This window comes from Haliotis asinina, chromosome 12, assembly GCF_037392515.1.
Source record: "Haliotis asinina isolate JCU_RB_2024 chromosome 12, JCU_Hal_asi_v2, whole genome shotgun sequence".
NCBI lineage: Eukaryota > Metazoa > Mollusca > Gastropoda > Lepetellida > Haliotidae > Haliotis > Haliotis asinina.
The window spans coordinates 4192202-4211762 of NC_090291.1; the positions used below are offsets into that span (position 1 = coordinate 4192202).

Consider the following 19561-nt stretch of genomic DNA (forward strand, 5'->3'; position numbering starts at 1 on the left):
TTAAATGATACAGGTAGCAATAATAGTTAAGACCACACCATGTAATTAAGAAAGTGGTCATTTCTTACGTGCTATATTTGGGATTGCACTTTCTCAGTAAACTGCTGACTCTGGTACTTTTAAGGAGTGAGTCTAATCATGGATGCGAACGCACAGGGTATGAGTGAGACACCTAATCAAAAGCACAGAAAGTTAGATACAAATCGCTAGATAGCAACTGGCTATCCAGACCACGTATGAACCATTCTGATAAGTGTACGGTTCCTACAACATACGATTGTACAGACCTGCATCTGCCAAACCAACTTCTTCGAAGACTCCAGAAGGTTACAACTGATTTTCAGCAATGCATGGTTGTCGTAAGAGGTGACAAAGTGATCAGGCTCACTAACTTGTTTGATGCACTTGATCGAAGCCCAAAGAAGCCCAGCTGATGCCCATGAAATTAATGTGCGGATGGTATGATCCAACCTGGATCTTTCTATATCCGTGTGAGTAGCTTCTTCAATATCAGGATTATCGTCTTCACTCCTGAGCCAATATCATGGCCCGTACTGAGTAGATCAGTTCGTCTACCACACCTGCATGGTAATGTGGCTGACTACTAGAAGCATGTTGTTCCAAGATGTAGAAGCAAGTTTTCAACAGCTGGGGACTCGATAGTCCAGTCACAGACTCATGAGCACAATGAGAAAATCATCCAGGAATGAGTCAAGTCCAGTGCCCCAGATCTACAATGAAGAGCTCCGGAATCTGCCTGTTGATATTGCTTCTTATTGTAAACCTCTGTGGTGGTATCGGGAATGTGTGTATTTTTAAATGGACAGCGAGTGAATAACGCACTGACAGAAGCATTTATCACATATAATACTCTTATACGTTAATATAAATCGTGTACAGACGATGCTATATTGTTTTTATCAAGCTCTGTCAGTAGCAGGTAAATGCTGCTTAAAATAATATTCACTGACGTATTCACTATAGAATCTGAAATGAAAACACCCAATGCAGCCCATCTAAGTCTAGTATGTGGGGTAAGTCTAGATAATCCACTGTCATGTTTCTGGAAAGGACGACGCCCGATGACTCCTATTCCATCATATTTTGAGAATGCACTTAAAGCAGCCGTTTTGTCTTTGATACATGTTCATTTCAGGTGTTATGTCATGTTAGTCTACCAAATCAACTACACGAGACTGAGCTACATCCCATCTAAATGGAAATATACAGCGAATCGGTCGCTTTGGTTGAGGGTCCTGATGGGGTATCTTGTTTAGTCAGAAAACTATTGTCAACTTACGATGTGTCAAAGGTGTATCGAAAATGATTAGCATGAAACGTTAATAACAAAAGTTTTGTTATCGAACGAAATTTTCTTTCAACTCGTGTATGAGTAGATATGAAGAAACAATAACGGCAGCGCACGAATCCCAGTAATAAAACGAATACATCATCAAGTGCTCTTTTTGGACAAGAACAAGAAAGACTCTTCATTGACAAACTTTTGATTTCCCTTTTGGATTTCGGTTTGAGACATTTTAACTGACTAAATCTAATGCAGTAAGTCTGTTCCCTATGTTTTCAGTAACTGGACCGGAGATGTACATAATTATGTATACACGTAACTGAAGTCTAAAATTCCAAATGGCAGCTGACTCATGACACATACCCATAAAGACCCTCTTTACGCTGCCGTCCGTAACATTAGTAGGGCAAAGGTCAAAGGACGCACTGGGCCGGTATCATTTTAACCAATGACAATGAACTACGTGACCACGTGACGTTTTCTGCGTCAGAAAAGTATAAAAGGCAGGCGACAACCGCATTCGTCCTCTCTTAGATTTGACACGTGCTAGTGTTGAGTGTTCACTCTCTACAATGGCCCAGAAACCACCATACAAAGTCGGTATGTGCCATGACAGTGATGTCCACTAATGCATATGTACTGTAATGCCTCCATATAGCATCGCTTGTGTGCCAACGGGAATTGTTGCAGGCCTGTTCTAATTTTATTGATCAATTATGACCCTTCTTGATGTACGTGTTTTCGATTTCAAGTTTTACACCCGTACTTCCTTTATAAACTGCATTTGATTTTTACACGTAGGTCGTCTGTTATAAAACGTCTGTACACATTTGTGAAGCAATGACGATCGAAGATAGAAACTGTCGTCTGCACATATGTTGTTTAACCGTTGAACATGCATGTACGTCTAGCGGCCATAACATTTCACTTTATGGATTCGAACCACAGACCTCTACAGGCTTTTGATCCGAGTTTGGAAGCCTGGGTCTACGTGATCAGAGAGGTAAACCCCTTCAGTGGGGTAACATGGTTTATATATAGGTCATCAGTGGGATGACTCCACACTCTGATGCTCATGCATACCCATCAGTTTACCATGCATCATTGCATGCATGTGCCTGATTTATTCGATTCCGGCTGGTTTTGAAAACAGATAGGCCCTGACTGTGGACAGTAAATAGTCATCCTCATCTTGACATAGCCACATGTCAGCTACAAGATCACCTGTTCAGATTATAGGAACCCATAGTCCTACTGTACTGTAGACAGTGAATAATACATTGCCCTACATAATCGTTGTCACATGCATAGACATGGTAGGATTATTATGTGTTCATCCTGTGAAGGTGTTGCAGACTCATGAATAATAACTGTAGAATGGACATTATTATTAATAGAACTGAGCTGTAGAACTATATGTAACTTATAAGAGGGTAAGATTCTTTATGGATAACAACTTCTTTATTGCATATGATGCGACGTTGTAATTTCAACTTGAAACTTCATTAACATTAGATATTCTTATATTGGTTAAATAGTCATTGTACTTTTACTCTTAAGTGTCCTCTCAGTTTGTTTTCTTATTTAACATCAGTTGACATTGAAGACGTGGCAGTTCTTCTCAAAACATGGTATTAGGTGACTTCTATTTGTATCTGAATGTTGTGTCACATAGGCTGACAATGTTATGCATTTCTATTTTGCCATGAACTTGTCCATTTGTGTTTAGTGTCTTCACTTCATTCTGTAGTTGAGTAAAGATCAATTACCAAATACGGACATGCAAGTTTAGAGGATACAGTGGTTAATTATGTCATGATACTTTGCTGGTTTTTGTGTTTTTATGTACAATTTCATGCTTACTCATGCAGAAGCAACTCGCAATTAGTTTGGTGATGTTTTTGAATTTTATGGAAATATGAAGCATAATTTTGATTTTGCATGACAGTGAATATTTAATGTGTATGCATACACTGAAGCGACATGCTCTAGTTACATGTATGTATGGTTTGCTGCAAAGTGTGTTTGAATTATGACAGATTTCACGGGTGCTTACACATCTAGGCTATCTGCTGTCGCTGTTGTCACCTACATTTCTGTTGACTGTGTATATTGCATCTTGAGAAATAGACAGGCATCGTTAACATGGTGTTACTTGGGGAATAATTATTGGTGTGACCTGGGATGATGGTGTTTGTGAAACATTATGGAGAGAGGTTCAGGTCAAATCTCGCAAAACATCAGGCCTCACTGAGTTCTGATGTACAGCAATGTTGCAGTTTTCCCTTGTGTATTTTCAGCTGATATCGGCCAAGCCGAGATGGGGCGTAAAGCCCTTGACATCGCAGAAAATGAGATGCCAGGGCTGATGATGATGAGGAAGGTGTATGGACCCAAGAAGCCCCTCGCTGGAGCCCGCATCGCTGGTTGTCTCCACATGACAGTGCAGACTGCAGTCCTAATTGAAACACTGCGGGAACTCGGGGCTGAGGTTGGACAGTTTTATCATAAAAATTCTAGTGTTCCCCTTATCAAATTTACTTATGCTGGTGTTCCTCCAACTCAAATGTACAATATTACACTGGTACTGGAAGTTAAAAAGTCCTGTCACCAAATGCATAGAACAAGTCAGTTTAAATATCGGGGAATGAAATAGTGGTAGCTTACTTGTGTGTGGGCTACTAGATAATTTCCACTTATGGTTTCAAACTGCAAATAAACTTGGATTTCATTTAATATCTGTTCAAAATGTAACTATTAAATTTTTAACTTACCTTACCATAGGTCTTATGCATATTACCTCAAGCTTCGCTAGTAGAGATCAGACAGACGTTGATTCGCCATTCCCTGAATGGCTACCTCGTATAATCTACGGATGTAGTCACGGAAGTGACGTGATCTCCCTACTCGCGGGAAAGCGAGCCATCCCAAAATTCACTTTTACTTCTAGCGTTCGTCTGATCAGACGTGTTTGTTTCGCTCGGAGTTTTCTATTGTGTTGAATAAAGTTGTCGTTCAACAGGTAGGTATGTCTTGTTTCCCTAGGTGTGTGGTTAGTTAAATTGAATTTAACTTCACTTACCTTGCTACCTCGTGTTGTAAATGTTTCTTTTTTTTTTCTCACTTCGATGTGGGTTTTCCTGCGTTGTTTGTGAGGTGTCATGGCGGCCTTGGAGGTTCTTTATTCCGTCAGGAATACTTCCTCCATCTGTTCTGCTATTTTGTATGGTATTTCCTCCCGATTTTTGCCGTTTTTCATGTGTTTTTTTTGTCCCACGTGGCATGTTTCACAGGTAGCCATGTTGGTTGCTAGCCGTCGCTGTCGCGAGCTTACAGGCGTACCCACTTTAGGTTGGGGGTGCGCTTTTGCTGCATTTTTTATGTAGGGGTGTTTTTCGTTTCTACCTCTAGCGTTATTGTTTTATTTCACGCTTCGGGTATGTTTTTATCTGTTGCAGTTAACTGTGTATGACTCGGCAGTTTTGTACTGTCTGCAAGGGGCAGAAGTCAGCCAAGGATCCCCACCCCTGGTGTCCGGATTGTGCATCGCAGACCTGTTCCCTTGACAGCCGCTGTCAGCATTGTACTAGTCTTTCTGTGGCGGATTTCAAGACCTTTTTAGCTGTCCGTAGAAAGAGGTTTACTCAGCGGAAGAGGAGAATGTCTTCCCCAGCTTCTTCTTTAGGTTCTTTACAGGACGACCCGGAGCTGCCTACCTTTACAGCACCAACGCCGACGTCTGGTTTGGAGCGCTCATCTACGACGCCGGTTCGATCGTCTCCGGAGCCACTTCGCTCGGACGCCTTTGTTGACTTATCCCGTCCGGACGCCTTAGCGCACCCAGAAGTTCAGAGGCTATTACGGTCTCTCCTGACGCCCAGCACTTCTACTAGAGAGCCAGCGCCGACCTCAGCTACTGTGCCAGCGCCCATGTCAGCGCCTGCCTTGATTCCCGAACTAATTTCAACGTCAACGCCTACGCCTATGCCAGCACCGACACCTACGTCAGCGCCTATGCCCACGTCAGCGTCTACAGCCTTGATGGGGACACCTTCACTGGTTCCAATACCAGCACCTATACCTACGCCAGCGCTTGTTCAGACGCCGGCTCCTGTGCCTCCGCCAGCGCCTTACCGGATCCCCAGGATCTCTCACACGCTATCTAGAGAAGAGGTGCTACAACGTCAGCTAGACGAGGAGCGCGCTCGGCGCTTAGAAGCTGAGCGCTCGAGACGCAGATCATGGTCCAGATCTCCGAGGAATCGGCGCTCCCGTTCTCCTCACCGTAGTCGGCGCCGGCGCTCGCGCTCATGCTCACGCTCTCCTAGACGACGGCGCTTCCGTTCGCGATCCAGATCTCCTCGGCGCTCTTCCAGAACCCGGCGTTCACGTTCACCAGAGGCCTCGCGAGTTTCACTGAAGGATTCTTCTACTCGGACGCCTTCTACCTCTTCCACCCAGCGGCGGGAATCGACTTCAGTCTCTTGGGAAGATTTGGAGGAGCAACACTTCTGCCCTGACTATGAAGAAGAGGCAGGTGTAGGCGAGGATGATGGCACCTATCTACCACTATCGGCAGTGTTTGAGTGGATTGCTGACAGGCTACCTGACTGTCCTTCTCCGTCAGTCGATCCTAATAATCCGGCGTCCATCCGTTTGTCCCCGGAACTACTAATTCCACCTCATCCTATGGTGGCGGAGGCAGTGTCTCTCCTGGACGAGGATTTTGCCAAGCTGTCTCTGAATCCTACGATCAAGGCGTCTAAGTCAAGGAAGTCGGATTACAAGATCCACAGCCTAGACTTCACAGATAATGGTGCAGCCCAGGACGACTCACTCAAGCGCTTGTCAAGTTCTTCACTCTCAGCTTATAAAGTGCAGGACTCCAAATTAGCAGCTATTGACACGGAACTCAAGCGTATGCTTAAACCCATTTCGGCGTTAGCCTCAGCTACTTCAGCGGCTGCAGCAGACCTATCAGAAGACAACGCCTCCAGGGTGGATCATCTCACGACGATCTTCCAGTGGCAGGGCAAAGTTCTTCATGACTTACTCGGTCACTTACGTGCAGCGTTGGCTATGACAACTTCGGTTCGCCGCTCCGGCTTCCTGGATACATGTAATTGGCAGGAGGAATTTAAGCGCCAATTACTTCGGGCTCCCTTCACTTCCAAGTTTCTGTTCGCCGACAAGATTCCAGATATTTACAAGTCGCACGCGGAATTAACGAACACTGAAGTCGCGCTGTCTACCTTTGAGGCGCTTGGTTCTGCCTTTCGTGGCAGAGCCAGAGGAAGTGGAAAGAAGCGCTATATTCCCAGGAGGGAATCCATCCGCTCCTCCTTTGGGAGGGGACGGGGCCGCACCAAGGATAATGACACTCAGCGGAAGCCCCAGGAGCGCAGCCGGGACACCCCCTCGATGCCAGGGCGAGGCAGAGGCAAGCGCCCCTACTCTGGTCGCTGAAGCCGTGGATGTCTCCGACGGGGACCTCCCACCCCCAGTCGTACCTGTCCATCCGACTCCAGTAGGTGGGAGACTAGGGATCTTCTGGCCCAACTGGTCATTCCTAGAGGATCCGTTTGTAAGCAAGATTCTGAAGTCCGGCTACAAACTACCATTGGTCGAGACTCCACCGCTGACATCTACTCCCCAGTCGCGGATATATCCTCAACACCAACTAGCTCTCCTAGAGTCCAATATCGACATTCTGTTATCCAAGAGAGCCATAGAGACAGTGCTGGAACCCCACCGCTCCCCGGGGTTCTACTCACCCATCTTCCTGGTGCCAAAGAAAGATTCCGACAAGATGCGCATGATTCACAACATGGCGGTCTTCAACAGACAGTATCTGGCCGACCCTCCTCATTTCCGAATGACGTCCCTAGAGCAGATTCGAGCCAAATTGTCTCCCGGGGCTTGGCTAGCCAGTCTGGACCTACAGGACGCTTACCTACATGTTCCCATACATCCGCGTCACAGGAAGTACCTGAGGTTCGTCTTCAACGGAATACATTACCAGTGGAGGGTGCTTCCGTTTGGCATTTCTACGGCCCCGTGGCTTTTCACACGCATCACGCTTCCGGTTACCAGGTTTCTTCATCTAAGGGGAGTGGACTTCGATCCATACATAGACGACTGCCTTCTCAACCACGGCAGTCCTCTACTGCTACGCAAACACTTGGACTTCTCCACCCGCCTGCTGCATCAACTGGGTTGGATGGTCAACACCAACAAGTCACATCTGGAACCAACTCAAGAACTGACCTTCATCGGGGGATTATTTTTAACAAAAGACAATCTTGTCAGGGTCCCTCCAGATCGATGGCTAAAGATTCTGGCGTTTGCGGATCGAGGTCTCTCTCAACCCATGACCCTCAGAGAGTGGCAGTCTCTGTTGGGTCTTTTGACATCGGCGCAGGATCTTACTCTCAGAGGGCGCCTTATGCTACGGCCCTTACAGAGGTTTCTGTCACCATTCATCCAGATGAACGACCTCAAGTCACGGGTTCTTCTACCTCCACATCTACATCAGTATCTCCGGTGGTGGATGGTAGAATCGAATGTCTGCGTCGGCGTCTGTTTGGAAGACTCCAGTCACGACCACGAGTTGTTCGTGGATGCGTCTCTACTAGGGTGGGGCGCCCATCTGGCGGGCCGAACGACCTCAGGGCTGTGGTCCGACGCCGAAAGGTTGTGGCACATCAACAACCTGGAATTGCAAGCCGTCATTCTAGCAGTTCGCCGCTGGCTACCGATTTTGTCCAACACCAAGCTCCTGGTGGCGTCGGACAACTCCACAGTCGTCTGGGTTATCCGGAATCAGGGCACGACCAGGTCCAAGCAACTTCTAGACCAGATGTTCGTGTTAGCAGATCTGCTAGACAGCAACAGGATCACAATCAGGGTTCGACACATACCCGGCTGCAAGAACATTCTGGCAGACGCGTTGTCGCGCCCAGGCAGACCTTCACCGACGGAATGGATGCTTCATCCAGACGTGTTTCGTCAGATTTGCCTTCGCCACGGGAGACCCTTGGTGGACCTCTTCGCCACCAGCTTCAACCATCAGCTACCAACTTACGTGTCTCCCGTACCGGATCCACAGGCTTGGGCAGTCGACGCTCTATCTCTGTCGTGGGAGGGTCTAGACGCGTACGCTTTTCCACCACCCGTTCTTCTCCCAGAAGTGATTGGCAAGATCAAGCAGACACAGAACCTGAGACTGCTTTTGGTCGCGCCCTGGTGGCCAGCCAGACCGTGGTTCCCCGATCTGCGACGCCTCGTCAGCGGAGATCCGGTTCAGCTTCCAGATTGGCCACACCTCCTTCGTCATCCGCACAGCCAACAACTCCATCCAGATCCGCTGAGATTCCATCTGCACGGCTGGACCATTTACAGAAGGCATTAAGGGCGAAAGGCTATTCCTTGCATGTGGCGAATGCCATAACCCGAGCTCATCGGACATCCACCAGATCCCTCTATGATGACAAGTGGCGCTCATTTGAAAGCTTTTGTGCTCAGAGATCACAGGATCCCATGACAGCTTCCCCACAGTTCGTGGCGAATTTTTTGATGTTTCTACGTAATTCCAAGCATCTCAAAGGGAGTACGTTGGGTACCTACTTGTCAGCATTGAACTCCGTCTTGGCGGTCAAGACGGATCGTCAGATTTCTAAAGTTCCAGAACTGGTTGCCCTGCTGAAGGCGTTCAAGTTGGAGGACCAGAAGGTCAAGTTCCGCCCTCCAGCTTGGGATCTGAATGTTGTTTTGCAACACTTGAGAGGCTCCCCATATGAGCCCCTAGAGGATGCTTCCTTCGAGCTGTTGTCCAGGAAGACGGTCTTCTTACTTGCCCTAGCTACGGCAGCTAGAGTTAGTGAGATTCATGCCCTGGATGTCACACAAGTGCGTTTTGAACAAGCTAGGCATGGTCGAGTCCACTTGGGATTGCTGTGGGACTTCATTGCCAAGAATCAGCTTCCCGGGCAACCAGATAGACGGTTCTCCATCCCGCCTTTATCGACCATCCTCGGACGACATGATACGGAGGAGGAGTTCCTGTGTCCAGTCAGGGCCCTTAGATATTACATCCAGAGGTCTGCCTTGAAGAGACATTCCCGAAAGAGACTGTTTATCCCTTTTTCTTCATCGTGCAAGGGGGAAGTTAATAGAAACACTATTGCTCTGTGGCTTCGTGCGACTATCCTGGCGGCGTACGATGCCAAGAAACTCCCCCATCCGACGGCGAACAACCCCCATGAAATTAGAGCCCTGGCGTCCACTATGGCCCTCCACAGGAACTGTACGGTGCCACGGATTATGGAGGGTTGTTTTTGGAAGTCGTCCACCGTTTTTGCCTCACACTACCTGAGGGACTTGGCTGTCGAGGACATGGAGGGGCTTCAGTCTTTTGGCCCGTTGGTGGTTGCACAGCAACTCACCCAGCCTTCCGCCCATTAGGTAATTGTGTTGTTCTTACCTTTGGTCTTAAGATTAACCTCACCCTCTGGGTGCGTCGGTTTCTCTTTGGAGTTCCCTTGGGTTATCCTTTGTCCTGTTTCCAGGTTTGCCCTGTGACGTTGGCATTGGTCTCCCGGGTCTCCTGTGCATGTGCTTGGTCTGCTGAAGATGTGAAGGTCCTCCGGAGTCCACACCACCGTCCTCTCTGTCGAAGCCATATGCATAAGACCTATGGTAAGGTAAGTTAAAAATTTATTAAAATCTAAATATTTTAGATATTTAAATACTTACCTTACCATAGGGCGGTGACTCCCTCCCAACGCTGGATGCTCCTCCCCACTTTGGACTCATCGGACCTTTCTTTCCTGCTGCCAGTAAAAGTGAATTTTGGGATGGCTCGCTTTCCCGCGAGTAGGGAGATCACGTCACTTCCGTGACTACATCCGTAGATTATACGAGGTAGCCATTCAGGGAATGGCGAATCAACGTCTGTCTGATCTCTACTAGCGAAGCTTGAGGTAATATGCATAAGACCTATGGTAAGGTAAGTATTTAAATATCTAAAATATTTAGATTTTAATAAATTTCACAATAATAAAGTAGGGTTCTCTTACTTATCTATTTATCACCTTTTGATAAATAGTCCAGAAAACACTAACATCAAATACCATGTTGATTTAATCTTTCCTAAATTTATTTTCATGATTATGTCATAAAAAAGTTAGCCAGGACAAGTTGCAACTTTACAAATTTTTTTTTAACCCCTTTGGTATTCTTAACGTCACATGAATGAAATTATTGCATTGTCAGACTGGGCTTATTTACAAACATCATACAGCTGCAATATTGCTAGAGCGAATATAGGCCCATGATATGGCCACATTTGTATAATCAACACTTTTTGTGGCAGATGTTTTAGCAGAGACTGGATGTGGGAAGGGCCATCTCAGATGAATGATGTTACTTTGACAGTCCTCACTTAACATCTTCTTTGCATGTATTCAGGTCCAGTGGTCAAGTTGCAACATCTTCTCTACACAAGACTTCGCTGCAGCAGCTATAGCTAAAACTGGCGTCCCTGTGTATGCTTGGAAGGGGGAGACAGATGAAGAGTATGTGTGGTGCATTGAACAAGTGAGTAGATCTTTGTGTCATGTCATCATTCTGGTCAGGCTTGGTTAAGGGGTTCACACTCATCAATGTTGCTAAAATTGGCATAAAAGTGAACTTGCTCACTTGATAACATGGTTGATATGATGTCATCGTGTCCCAGTTGAGCGGATGGAAGCTGATAATGTCAGTCACTGGAAAATCTAGTTTACACTCAATTATTTAAGATCAATTGCGTAGATTGATTTTCATGCATTTGATAATGGATATTTACAGACCGTCACCATATAGCTGGAATATTCTTGAGTGCAGCAGAAACTAAATTCGCTCAGTTATTTAAGAAAAAAGTCATTTAGATTGAATATTTGGTCAGTGTGTGGTGAAATGGAGATGAAAAGATACATTAAGATTATTGTAGACTTTGTTGCTACCTGTTTCATTTTTGTTTCCTTATCTTCTGCACTGCAGACTCTGGTTTTCCCTGATGGTAAACCCCTCAACATGATCCTTGATGATGGTGGTGATCTCACGAATCTCGTACACGAGAAATTCCCACAGTACCTTGAAGGTAACCACCAGCATCAACTTTACTAATTCAATACAGTCTGAAGAATGCAAGTGCATTCTCCGGGGGGTAGCTAAAATACTATTAGAGGTTGCCATTCCACATTTCTTTCAAATTGTATTGCACAAGTAGAATTCCCACTAGTCATCCCACAATGGCAAGAGTATCTCTGCTCTGCAGGAGCAGAGTAGTATTCGCCAACATATCATGAGAGCAAATCATGGTAAAATTAATTTCTGAGGTGGAAGTTCCCAGCTGTATTTGGGGTATCTGTTGATAATTTCTTAGATGGAAGTTCCTGCCTGTATTTCAGGTGTCTGTAGATACAGCTTGATGATTATTTATTGACTATCGGTACCATCAACCTGAAAATAAGGTTACTTTGTTCCTCAGTAGTTGTGAAGGGAGGCACAGATTGCCTGATTGTCAATGTCACATGTGCTTGAAATCACTATGGAGAGGCGACTCAGCTTGTCGTAAGAGGCGACTAACAGGATCGGGTGGTCAGGCTGGCTGACTTGGTTGACGCGTGTCATCGGTTCCCAATTGCGCAGATCGATGCTCATGTTGTTGATCACTGGATTGTCTGGTCCAGACTCGATTATTTACAGACCGCCGCCATATAGCTGTAATATTGCTGAGTGCGGCGTAAAACTAAACTCACTCACTCACTCACTCACTATGGAGAGTTTTCTGCCTTAATTGTGCAAGGAACCTCTTCAATTCCTGGTAATTCATTGCTTCCAAAAAATTGATCTGTAAGACATCATTTCATTCAAAATGGTGTTTTATGCAAAACTCTCACACGTGTTGGGTTAAGTCGCCTCTTGTCATGGTTTGTGTTTTTAATGGGATGATGATGATGATGATGATGATGATACTCTGCAGGTATTAGGGGTTTGTCGGAGGAAACCACAACAGGTGTCCACAACCTGTACAAGATGATGGCAGATGGACGTCTCAAATGCCCAGCCATAAATGTCAATGACTCTGTCACCAAGGTAACCAGACATAATTGTCACTGACTTCTCGTGAATTATGTCTATACAAGTTTGATATGTCATGTACCAGTAAATATTTTCCTTCCTTTGAAAACTTATGCATCACGTGAAAAAGCCTGTTTGCTGTCAGTTGTACTATCATACTACCATCTATTAAAAAAACTCTGTTTTGCCCCAGGGCACTAATAAAGAATTAGGGTTCATACTTTTTTGTATTTAACACACTTTTTCCTAACAGGGAGACACCTGATTCTTTTCAAGAGGTTTGAAGTTGATTTTGAAAATGGTTGCCTTTCAGCCACTGTTTTTCCAAATGACATTAAATTCAGTGTTTTTCATGGTATTGGGTTTATCTCATATCTTTGAATATATAAATATCTAAGCTGGATTCAACTTGTTGACGTTTTGATCTGTTGACTACATAAACAAGTGTGCTGCAATCCTCTGGTGCCAATTATAATTGTGCTTTGATTCCTGACACAGCACAATAGGTGACTTTCTCTTCGAGGTGAAGATACTCTTTTGACTGTCACATTACGCTCACAGATGCATCTCAAGACAATGTTGCCTTGGTGTCTCATGACTGAAATTCTGTACTGTTGTGCAAAAGAGGATACCTCCCTTGTTGATGTTTTTAAACAAGACTGAGTGTCATTGTTTTCTGTATTACAGAGCAAGTTTGACAACTTGTACGGTTGCCGTGAGTCTCTCGTTGACGGCATCAAGAGGGCAACAGATGTGATGTTGGCAGGGAAGGTGGCTTGTGTAGCTGGGTACGGTGATGTCGGCAAGGGATGCGCCCAAGCCCTCCGTGCCTTCGGTGCACGTGTCATGGTCACTGAGGTTGATCCTATCAATGCACTTCAGGCAGCCATGGAAGGTATGTTTGATAAGCCATGTCGTGGGACTCAAACTCCAAGTATTATGTTGGCAGTTGTGGTTTTAAAATGTAGAGCTTCCAAAGATACGGAAATTTGAAATTGTGAAAATAGAATTCCTTCACTGTATGCATTTAAGCAGTTGTATCTAAATCTGGTTTAAGCATTGGTTACAAGTAGACCCAAACACTGTCTTCCCCAAGGTAATAAGATTGGATTGTTTAGCAAGGTAAAATGATTGGCTGTGGCTGATTTGGCTGCTTGTCCACCTCTGGTAATGGTAAGATAGGTGTCCATTATTATATTTCTGATGACAACTTGAAATAGCAAACAAAACCTTTTGAATGTTAGTTGAAGTGATGTTTGGCTTCAATGCATTTTGCTTGTTGCTCAGATTTTTGGCTGATGTTTTCTCATATTTTCATGGCACTACAAATTCCTTGTGCAGAATTGTGTCATTACTGTATGACTGAAATTATGCAAGGATGACATTATATTTTGAAAGAGTTGTGTCCCTTTGGGATGTCAGAAACTAATGTGAGTGGGTTCAAATCCCTGTCCAGGTGTCTGTCGTCACAAGTGCTTCAGACCCTCCCCTCACTCAATATGACTGAAGTACTGATCAAAACGACATTTCTTCTCAAACAGTGATGTGTCCCTGCTTGCTGACATGATTTCCCCTCCGCTTGTACACACTGTACACCATGTCTCATGTCTGCGTGTTTCTTTCAGGGTTCCAGGTAACAACGATAGAGGATGCTGTGAAACAAGCTCGCATCTTTGTGACAGCTACAGGCTGCAAGGGCATCATTCGACCCCAAGACTTCGACAGCATGTTGGAGGATACTATCGTATGCAACATCGGACATTTTGATTGTGAAATTGATGTGAAATATTTGAATGAAAACTGTGTCAAGAAAGAAGAAGTAAAGCCTCAGGTGAGAATATCGGTCTTGTGTGTGCAGATGTATGGTCCCCTTTGCTGTGCAGATCTGTGGTCCCCATTGTCGTCTGCATAGGTGTATGGTCTCCGCCATCATCAGTGCAGGTGTGTCCTGTACATTGATGACTTAGTTGAAGTATGTCATTATATCCCAGTTGAGCTCAAGTGTCAAGTGCTGGTCTGGTATGGATAGCAAGACGTACACATTGCTGTAATACTGCAGAAACAACAAACGTCGCCACTTGTATAGGCATGTCGTCATGGATACCACCTGTCAGTTCTGAAATCTATTTTTGTTTTCTGCTGTTGCAGGTCGACAGGTATGAAATGAAGAATGGCCGCCACATCATCCTGCTAGCTGAGGGTCGACTAGTGAACCTTGGATGTGCCCATGGGCACCCTAGCTTCGTCATGAGCAACTCTTTCACCAACCAGGTGTTGGCACAGATTGAGCTGTGGTCCAAAGCCGACAACTACAAGGTCGGAGTCTACATGCTGCCCAAGAAGGTAAGGTTGACGAGTGGGATTGCCAGGCAGGAGTTGGAAGGGATAAGATTTAGTTTTACCATAGATATTATTATTGTGCATACAGGTAATGACATTTATCTTGTATGTGCTTGTCTATGTAGTATGCTAAAATGGGGATTGGATGGTTAGGGTATGTGTCATGATTATTTGCACCAGCAAATTAGTCAGGGTTTGTGTTACATTCTTTGATCCACTTCATTGTGTTTAGAATGAAGCTAGAGCTAAACATACTGCCAGTCTTTGATTCCATTGAAATGTTCTTTTGCAGCTGGATGAGGAAGTTGCAGCAGCACATCTTGAACATCTTGGTGTCAAACTGACCAAGCTGACCTCCGATCAGGCTTCATACCTTGGCATTCCGGCAGAAGGACCATTCAAACCTGACCACTACAGATACTAAAACAACATATCCACGGAGCATGTGTCATCTGATGCCTCACAACATACATCCAGCATTCCTTGATTCTCATGGCGACAGTTATTAACGCCACCACACTTGAAAAGTTCGCTCATCGCCAGCAGCTATTGACACAGTGAAAGATTCTGTGTTACACTGGACGGGGAAACTAATCTCCCTGCTCCAGGCAGAAGGGACAGTTGTGTAGGAAACAAAATCTATCATGCTGAAGTTTTATTAAGCAGATTGTTGATCATTTTTTTGCTTAGCTTTTTGGTTGTCTATATTTTAAGATATGGATCTTTTCAGCATTCAAGATTGCTTTGCAATGTCTGAATGGCTTTTCATATTTTTTGTTAACATTGTTACCCTCATGATGATGGTGTACAGACATATATGCAATAAACACTGAAAATACCAAGCCCAAGATGTTGTATTGAATTGTCCTCATCAGGGGTGGATACAGCGTTTTGGGGATTGGGTGCATCATCGTTTTCTTGAGTTTTAATGGTCATTTGATAAATTCAGTACAGAAGAGGAGTGTGTGGGGTGTGTACCCCATTGTGGATCTGCCTACGATGAAGGGTGGAAGATGAGGTTCTCCTGATTATAGAGAGATGTGTATGCATGCAAACATCTCAGTATTTGGTGTGGATTGAAATTAGTAAGTTGGTGACGAGATCTGAGTGTCCCGGAGTATGGAGTTTATGCATTTACTTCGAAAGTAATAGCTAAACACCGCCATGAGAGACAGTACGTTATTCAAGAAGAGGAGTAAAGGGACATGTCGGTAATGTTTGTAGTATTTTTCCGACTACGAAAAACATGAGTTCAAGGTCTGAGTTTTTAAACGAATCAGAACGATTTACTGGTACGTGAGAATTAAAGTCGTGTCACACCCGAACCATTTGGAAAGATATTTTTTCCACAAAAAGAACGTTTCGTGTGCGAAATACACATTATATCGGAAAGCGACCGTAAAATCTTCAAATCACCATCACCAGTGGCGGCGAGTCTATCCTGTCTTGTGCTGACGTTGTAGTAAGATTGTGCTCACACGCACACCCTTGACAGTCGAGGTGTCGAGTGCGGACCTTACTTTTAAGATTAACCTAATTACATGTGGCATTTATTCAAGTAAAGTGCATGTCATCATGTATGCACAGATTACAACATTATCACCTGCAACAACACTGCATTAGTCAGATGTCAATGTGACCGAATGTTTCATCCAATGCCTTGAAGAGTCTGAATCAGAGTCTTTTGGCCAGCCACCCCAAACACAGATTTCTTCCCAGTTTCTTCTGGGGCTAATGTGACGTGGGTTTTTCTTTGTCTCATTGTGGGAGGCTGCCCACAGCATCTTGCGCGATCATCATAGATGTTGTTGCATGTTCTTTGTTGGAACCATTCGATTATACGCCAGATGGAACTATGCTAGTGTCTCATGAGGCTAAAGGACTTATTGTTTAGGCTTCACTTATGTTATCTGTCCTTGGTTCGTTGGAAAGTGGGGCCGGTGGGGTAGCCTAGTGGTTACAGCGTTCGCTCGTCACGCCGGAGATCCGGGTTCGACTCCCAATATGGGTACAATGTGTGAAGCCCATTTTCTGGTGTACCCCGCCGTGATATTGCTGGAATATCGCTAAAAGCGGCGTAAAACTAAACTCACTCATTCGTTGGAAAGTGTGGCAGTGTGACCTAGGTCTCCACGGTGACGTTGGATAGGTGGAGTTGGACAGACAGCAATTAGGTTGCTTAGTCAGGGATTCTATTCTCTTTTCATACTATTTATAGTAGTACAGTATGCTGTTTTGTCATTGAATAACGAAGGAAAACATTTAAACCATAAAGATAATCACAAAAGCTTTACATATGTATTGTTTATCCAATATACCGGTTCCCCGAATGAATATTGCAGTGTGTATCAATTGATAAGCGTATTGCGATATATATAACCAAGAAAGAGTGATAGTTGGATAAAAGTAGCGAGATTTACAACAGCTCTTGTGGCTATCAGCTGCCATCCACATACCTCAGAACACTCAGATGTCCGACACCCCTAACGAGAACACTTCCTTTCAAGGTACAGGTACGACATCGGACAAAATCTAACACCTGACTGATGCGGCCTTAAAATATTTCTAACACCTCCGTTTCTGATGTTGCATGATGATCGGGACTCGGGACTCTAAAATACGTAGCTTTCAAGAAAGGGAAAAGAGCGAAAGCAGTGTTACGGCTGGACAGTCAGATACATATATTTCATGCCATTGGATGTCTTTATGTACCATATCAGAGTCACAACTCATCATATACCAAAGCAAACAGGTGTCATCATACACCACAACAGAAACAGATGTCACCAAATACCACTGCAGACACAGATGTCAACATATACCACAGCAGACACAGACGTCACCGTATAAAACAGCAGACGCAGATGTCATCATATACCACAGCAAACATAGATGTCACTATATAAAACAGCAGGCACAATTGTCGTTATATCACAGAAGAGACAACTGTCACTATATATCACAGCACACATATATCAGCATATACCAGAGCAGAGACAGATGTCACCATATAGCATAGCAGACACAAATGTCATCAAATATCACAACAGACACCGATGTCACCATATGCCGCAGCAGGCATAGTTGTCATCTTATCTCCTAGCAGACACAGATGCCACCATATAGCACAACAGACACAGATGTCTTCATGTACCACAAAAGAAACAGGTGTCATCATATACCCCATCAGACACAGGCGTCGATATATACCACAGCAGACACAGACATATATCATATATCATAGCAGACACACTTGTAATCATATACCCCAGCAGACACAAGTGCCGTCATATACCACAGTAGACACAGGTGTCGTCATATACCTAAGCAGTCACGGATGTTATCACATACCAGAGCAGACTCAGATGTCACCATATAGCACAGTAGACACAGGTGTCACCATACATATATACCACAGAAGTAACCGATGTCATCCATAGGCCACAAGATACTCAGATATCACCCACATACCAGAGAACTGGTGCAATCCCCCAAATAATTTGAAAGATTATTTATATATTCTAGTTACGAATTATAAACAATACCTTTGCAATTATATTTGCACTATCCACAATCAAGAAGCGTTTACTACTGTAACCTTCACACATTCCAATGGAGTGTCATTAAGTACGATACATGCACTCACGGTTCCAGCCACAGGTTCTGACGTGAAGTTGTACCGCTGATTTACCATTTCGAAAGTGATGCATTGGATTGCGGATCAGCAGGATATATGTCCATAATAATTAGTGAGGTAAATATCAACAAATAATTCGTGAACTAAAATCATTGTCAAAGGCAATTAGTTAGTAGTGAGTTGAAATCAATGTCAGTCAGTTAGTAGTGAGGTGATATCGATGGAAGTCAACAACCAGTGAGTTGCTATCATGTAAATGAACAAGATGTCGTTACGCAGTTCAGTTTTTAGTGTAACCCGGCTCGCTAATGATTAAAACAACATGTGTATATCTCGACGAAACATTAAAGGGTTTTCACTGTGATACCAAATGTCGTCTACCCGGGAAGACACCGTTCAAACACCCGGCTGGACTAATTCTCACACCAAGCCATGATCCTAAGGTGCTGTCAAAGTGGGCCTGTGGTCATCGGCTTGTGGTGAATTAGCTTATGATTTTTATGAATATTACGTTGACGAAGACAATTGAATACGTTGATGAAGACGAATGCATAGTTTAGTTCTTCAAACTTCTTTAGTTGGTTTCACAAGACATGACAAACAAGTATACATGAAGGAGGTGAGCGGACTTCCAGCTCAACCCGAGGGCCTTTCCTGCGAGCGGCATAATCCTGCTCGAGGTCGTCCCTACAAAGACAGTCGGAATGCCGGTCTCCACACTCACATCTCACGTACAGTATAGATGTGAGCGTATATATATATATATATATATATATATATATATATATATATATATATATATATAGTTTTTAACAACAATAGACAGGCAAAGATTCAACAGTGGACAGATAGAGAAACAATAGCACTTCCTCCTACAGTTGATGTGATGACAGACACAGCCAAGAGGGATGACCAATAAAGGCCATAAATGTCATATACAGTAATTAATGGAAGTGACAAAGAGGATTAAGGTAGCTGACAAAACAATGTACTCTGCGGTAGTGATAAGGATCAAGATTGCAGACTGAAAAATAATAACTAAATATCATATAGCCTGGTTTTTGGTCTGTAGTAATATTTAGACTTGGCTGGCTCGATGGGACAGCCAAACAGTTGTTCGAAAGGCCTGTTTAAGTCGGTGCAGTTACTAAAAT

General features: G+C 44.3%; 1 protein-coding gene across 1 annotated transcript; it reads left to right on the top strand.

The window, feature by feature from the left end:
• Positions 1-1790: 1790 nt before the first annotated feature.
• LOC137257817 (adenosylhomocysteinase A-like) lies at positions 1791-15612 on the top strand. The gene is made up of 9 exons (XM_067795272.1): positions 1791-1906; positions 3607-3797; positions 10775-10903; positions 11348-11447; positions 12333-12445; positions 13118-13325; positions 14056-14261; positions 14579-14773; positions 15063-15612. Exons 1-9 carry the CDS (start codon positions 1879-1881, stop codon positions 15192-15194), a joined length of 1302 nt encoding a protein of 433 aa, XP_067651373.1. The 5' UTR covers positions 1791-1878; the 3' UTR covers positions 15195-15612.
• Positions 15613-19561: the final 3949 nt, after the last annotated feature.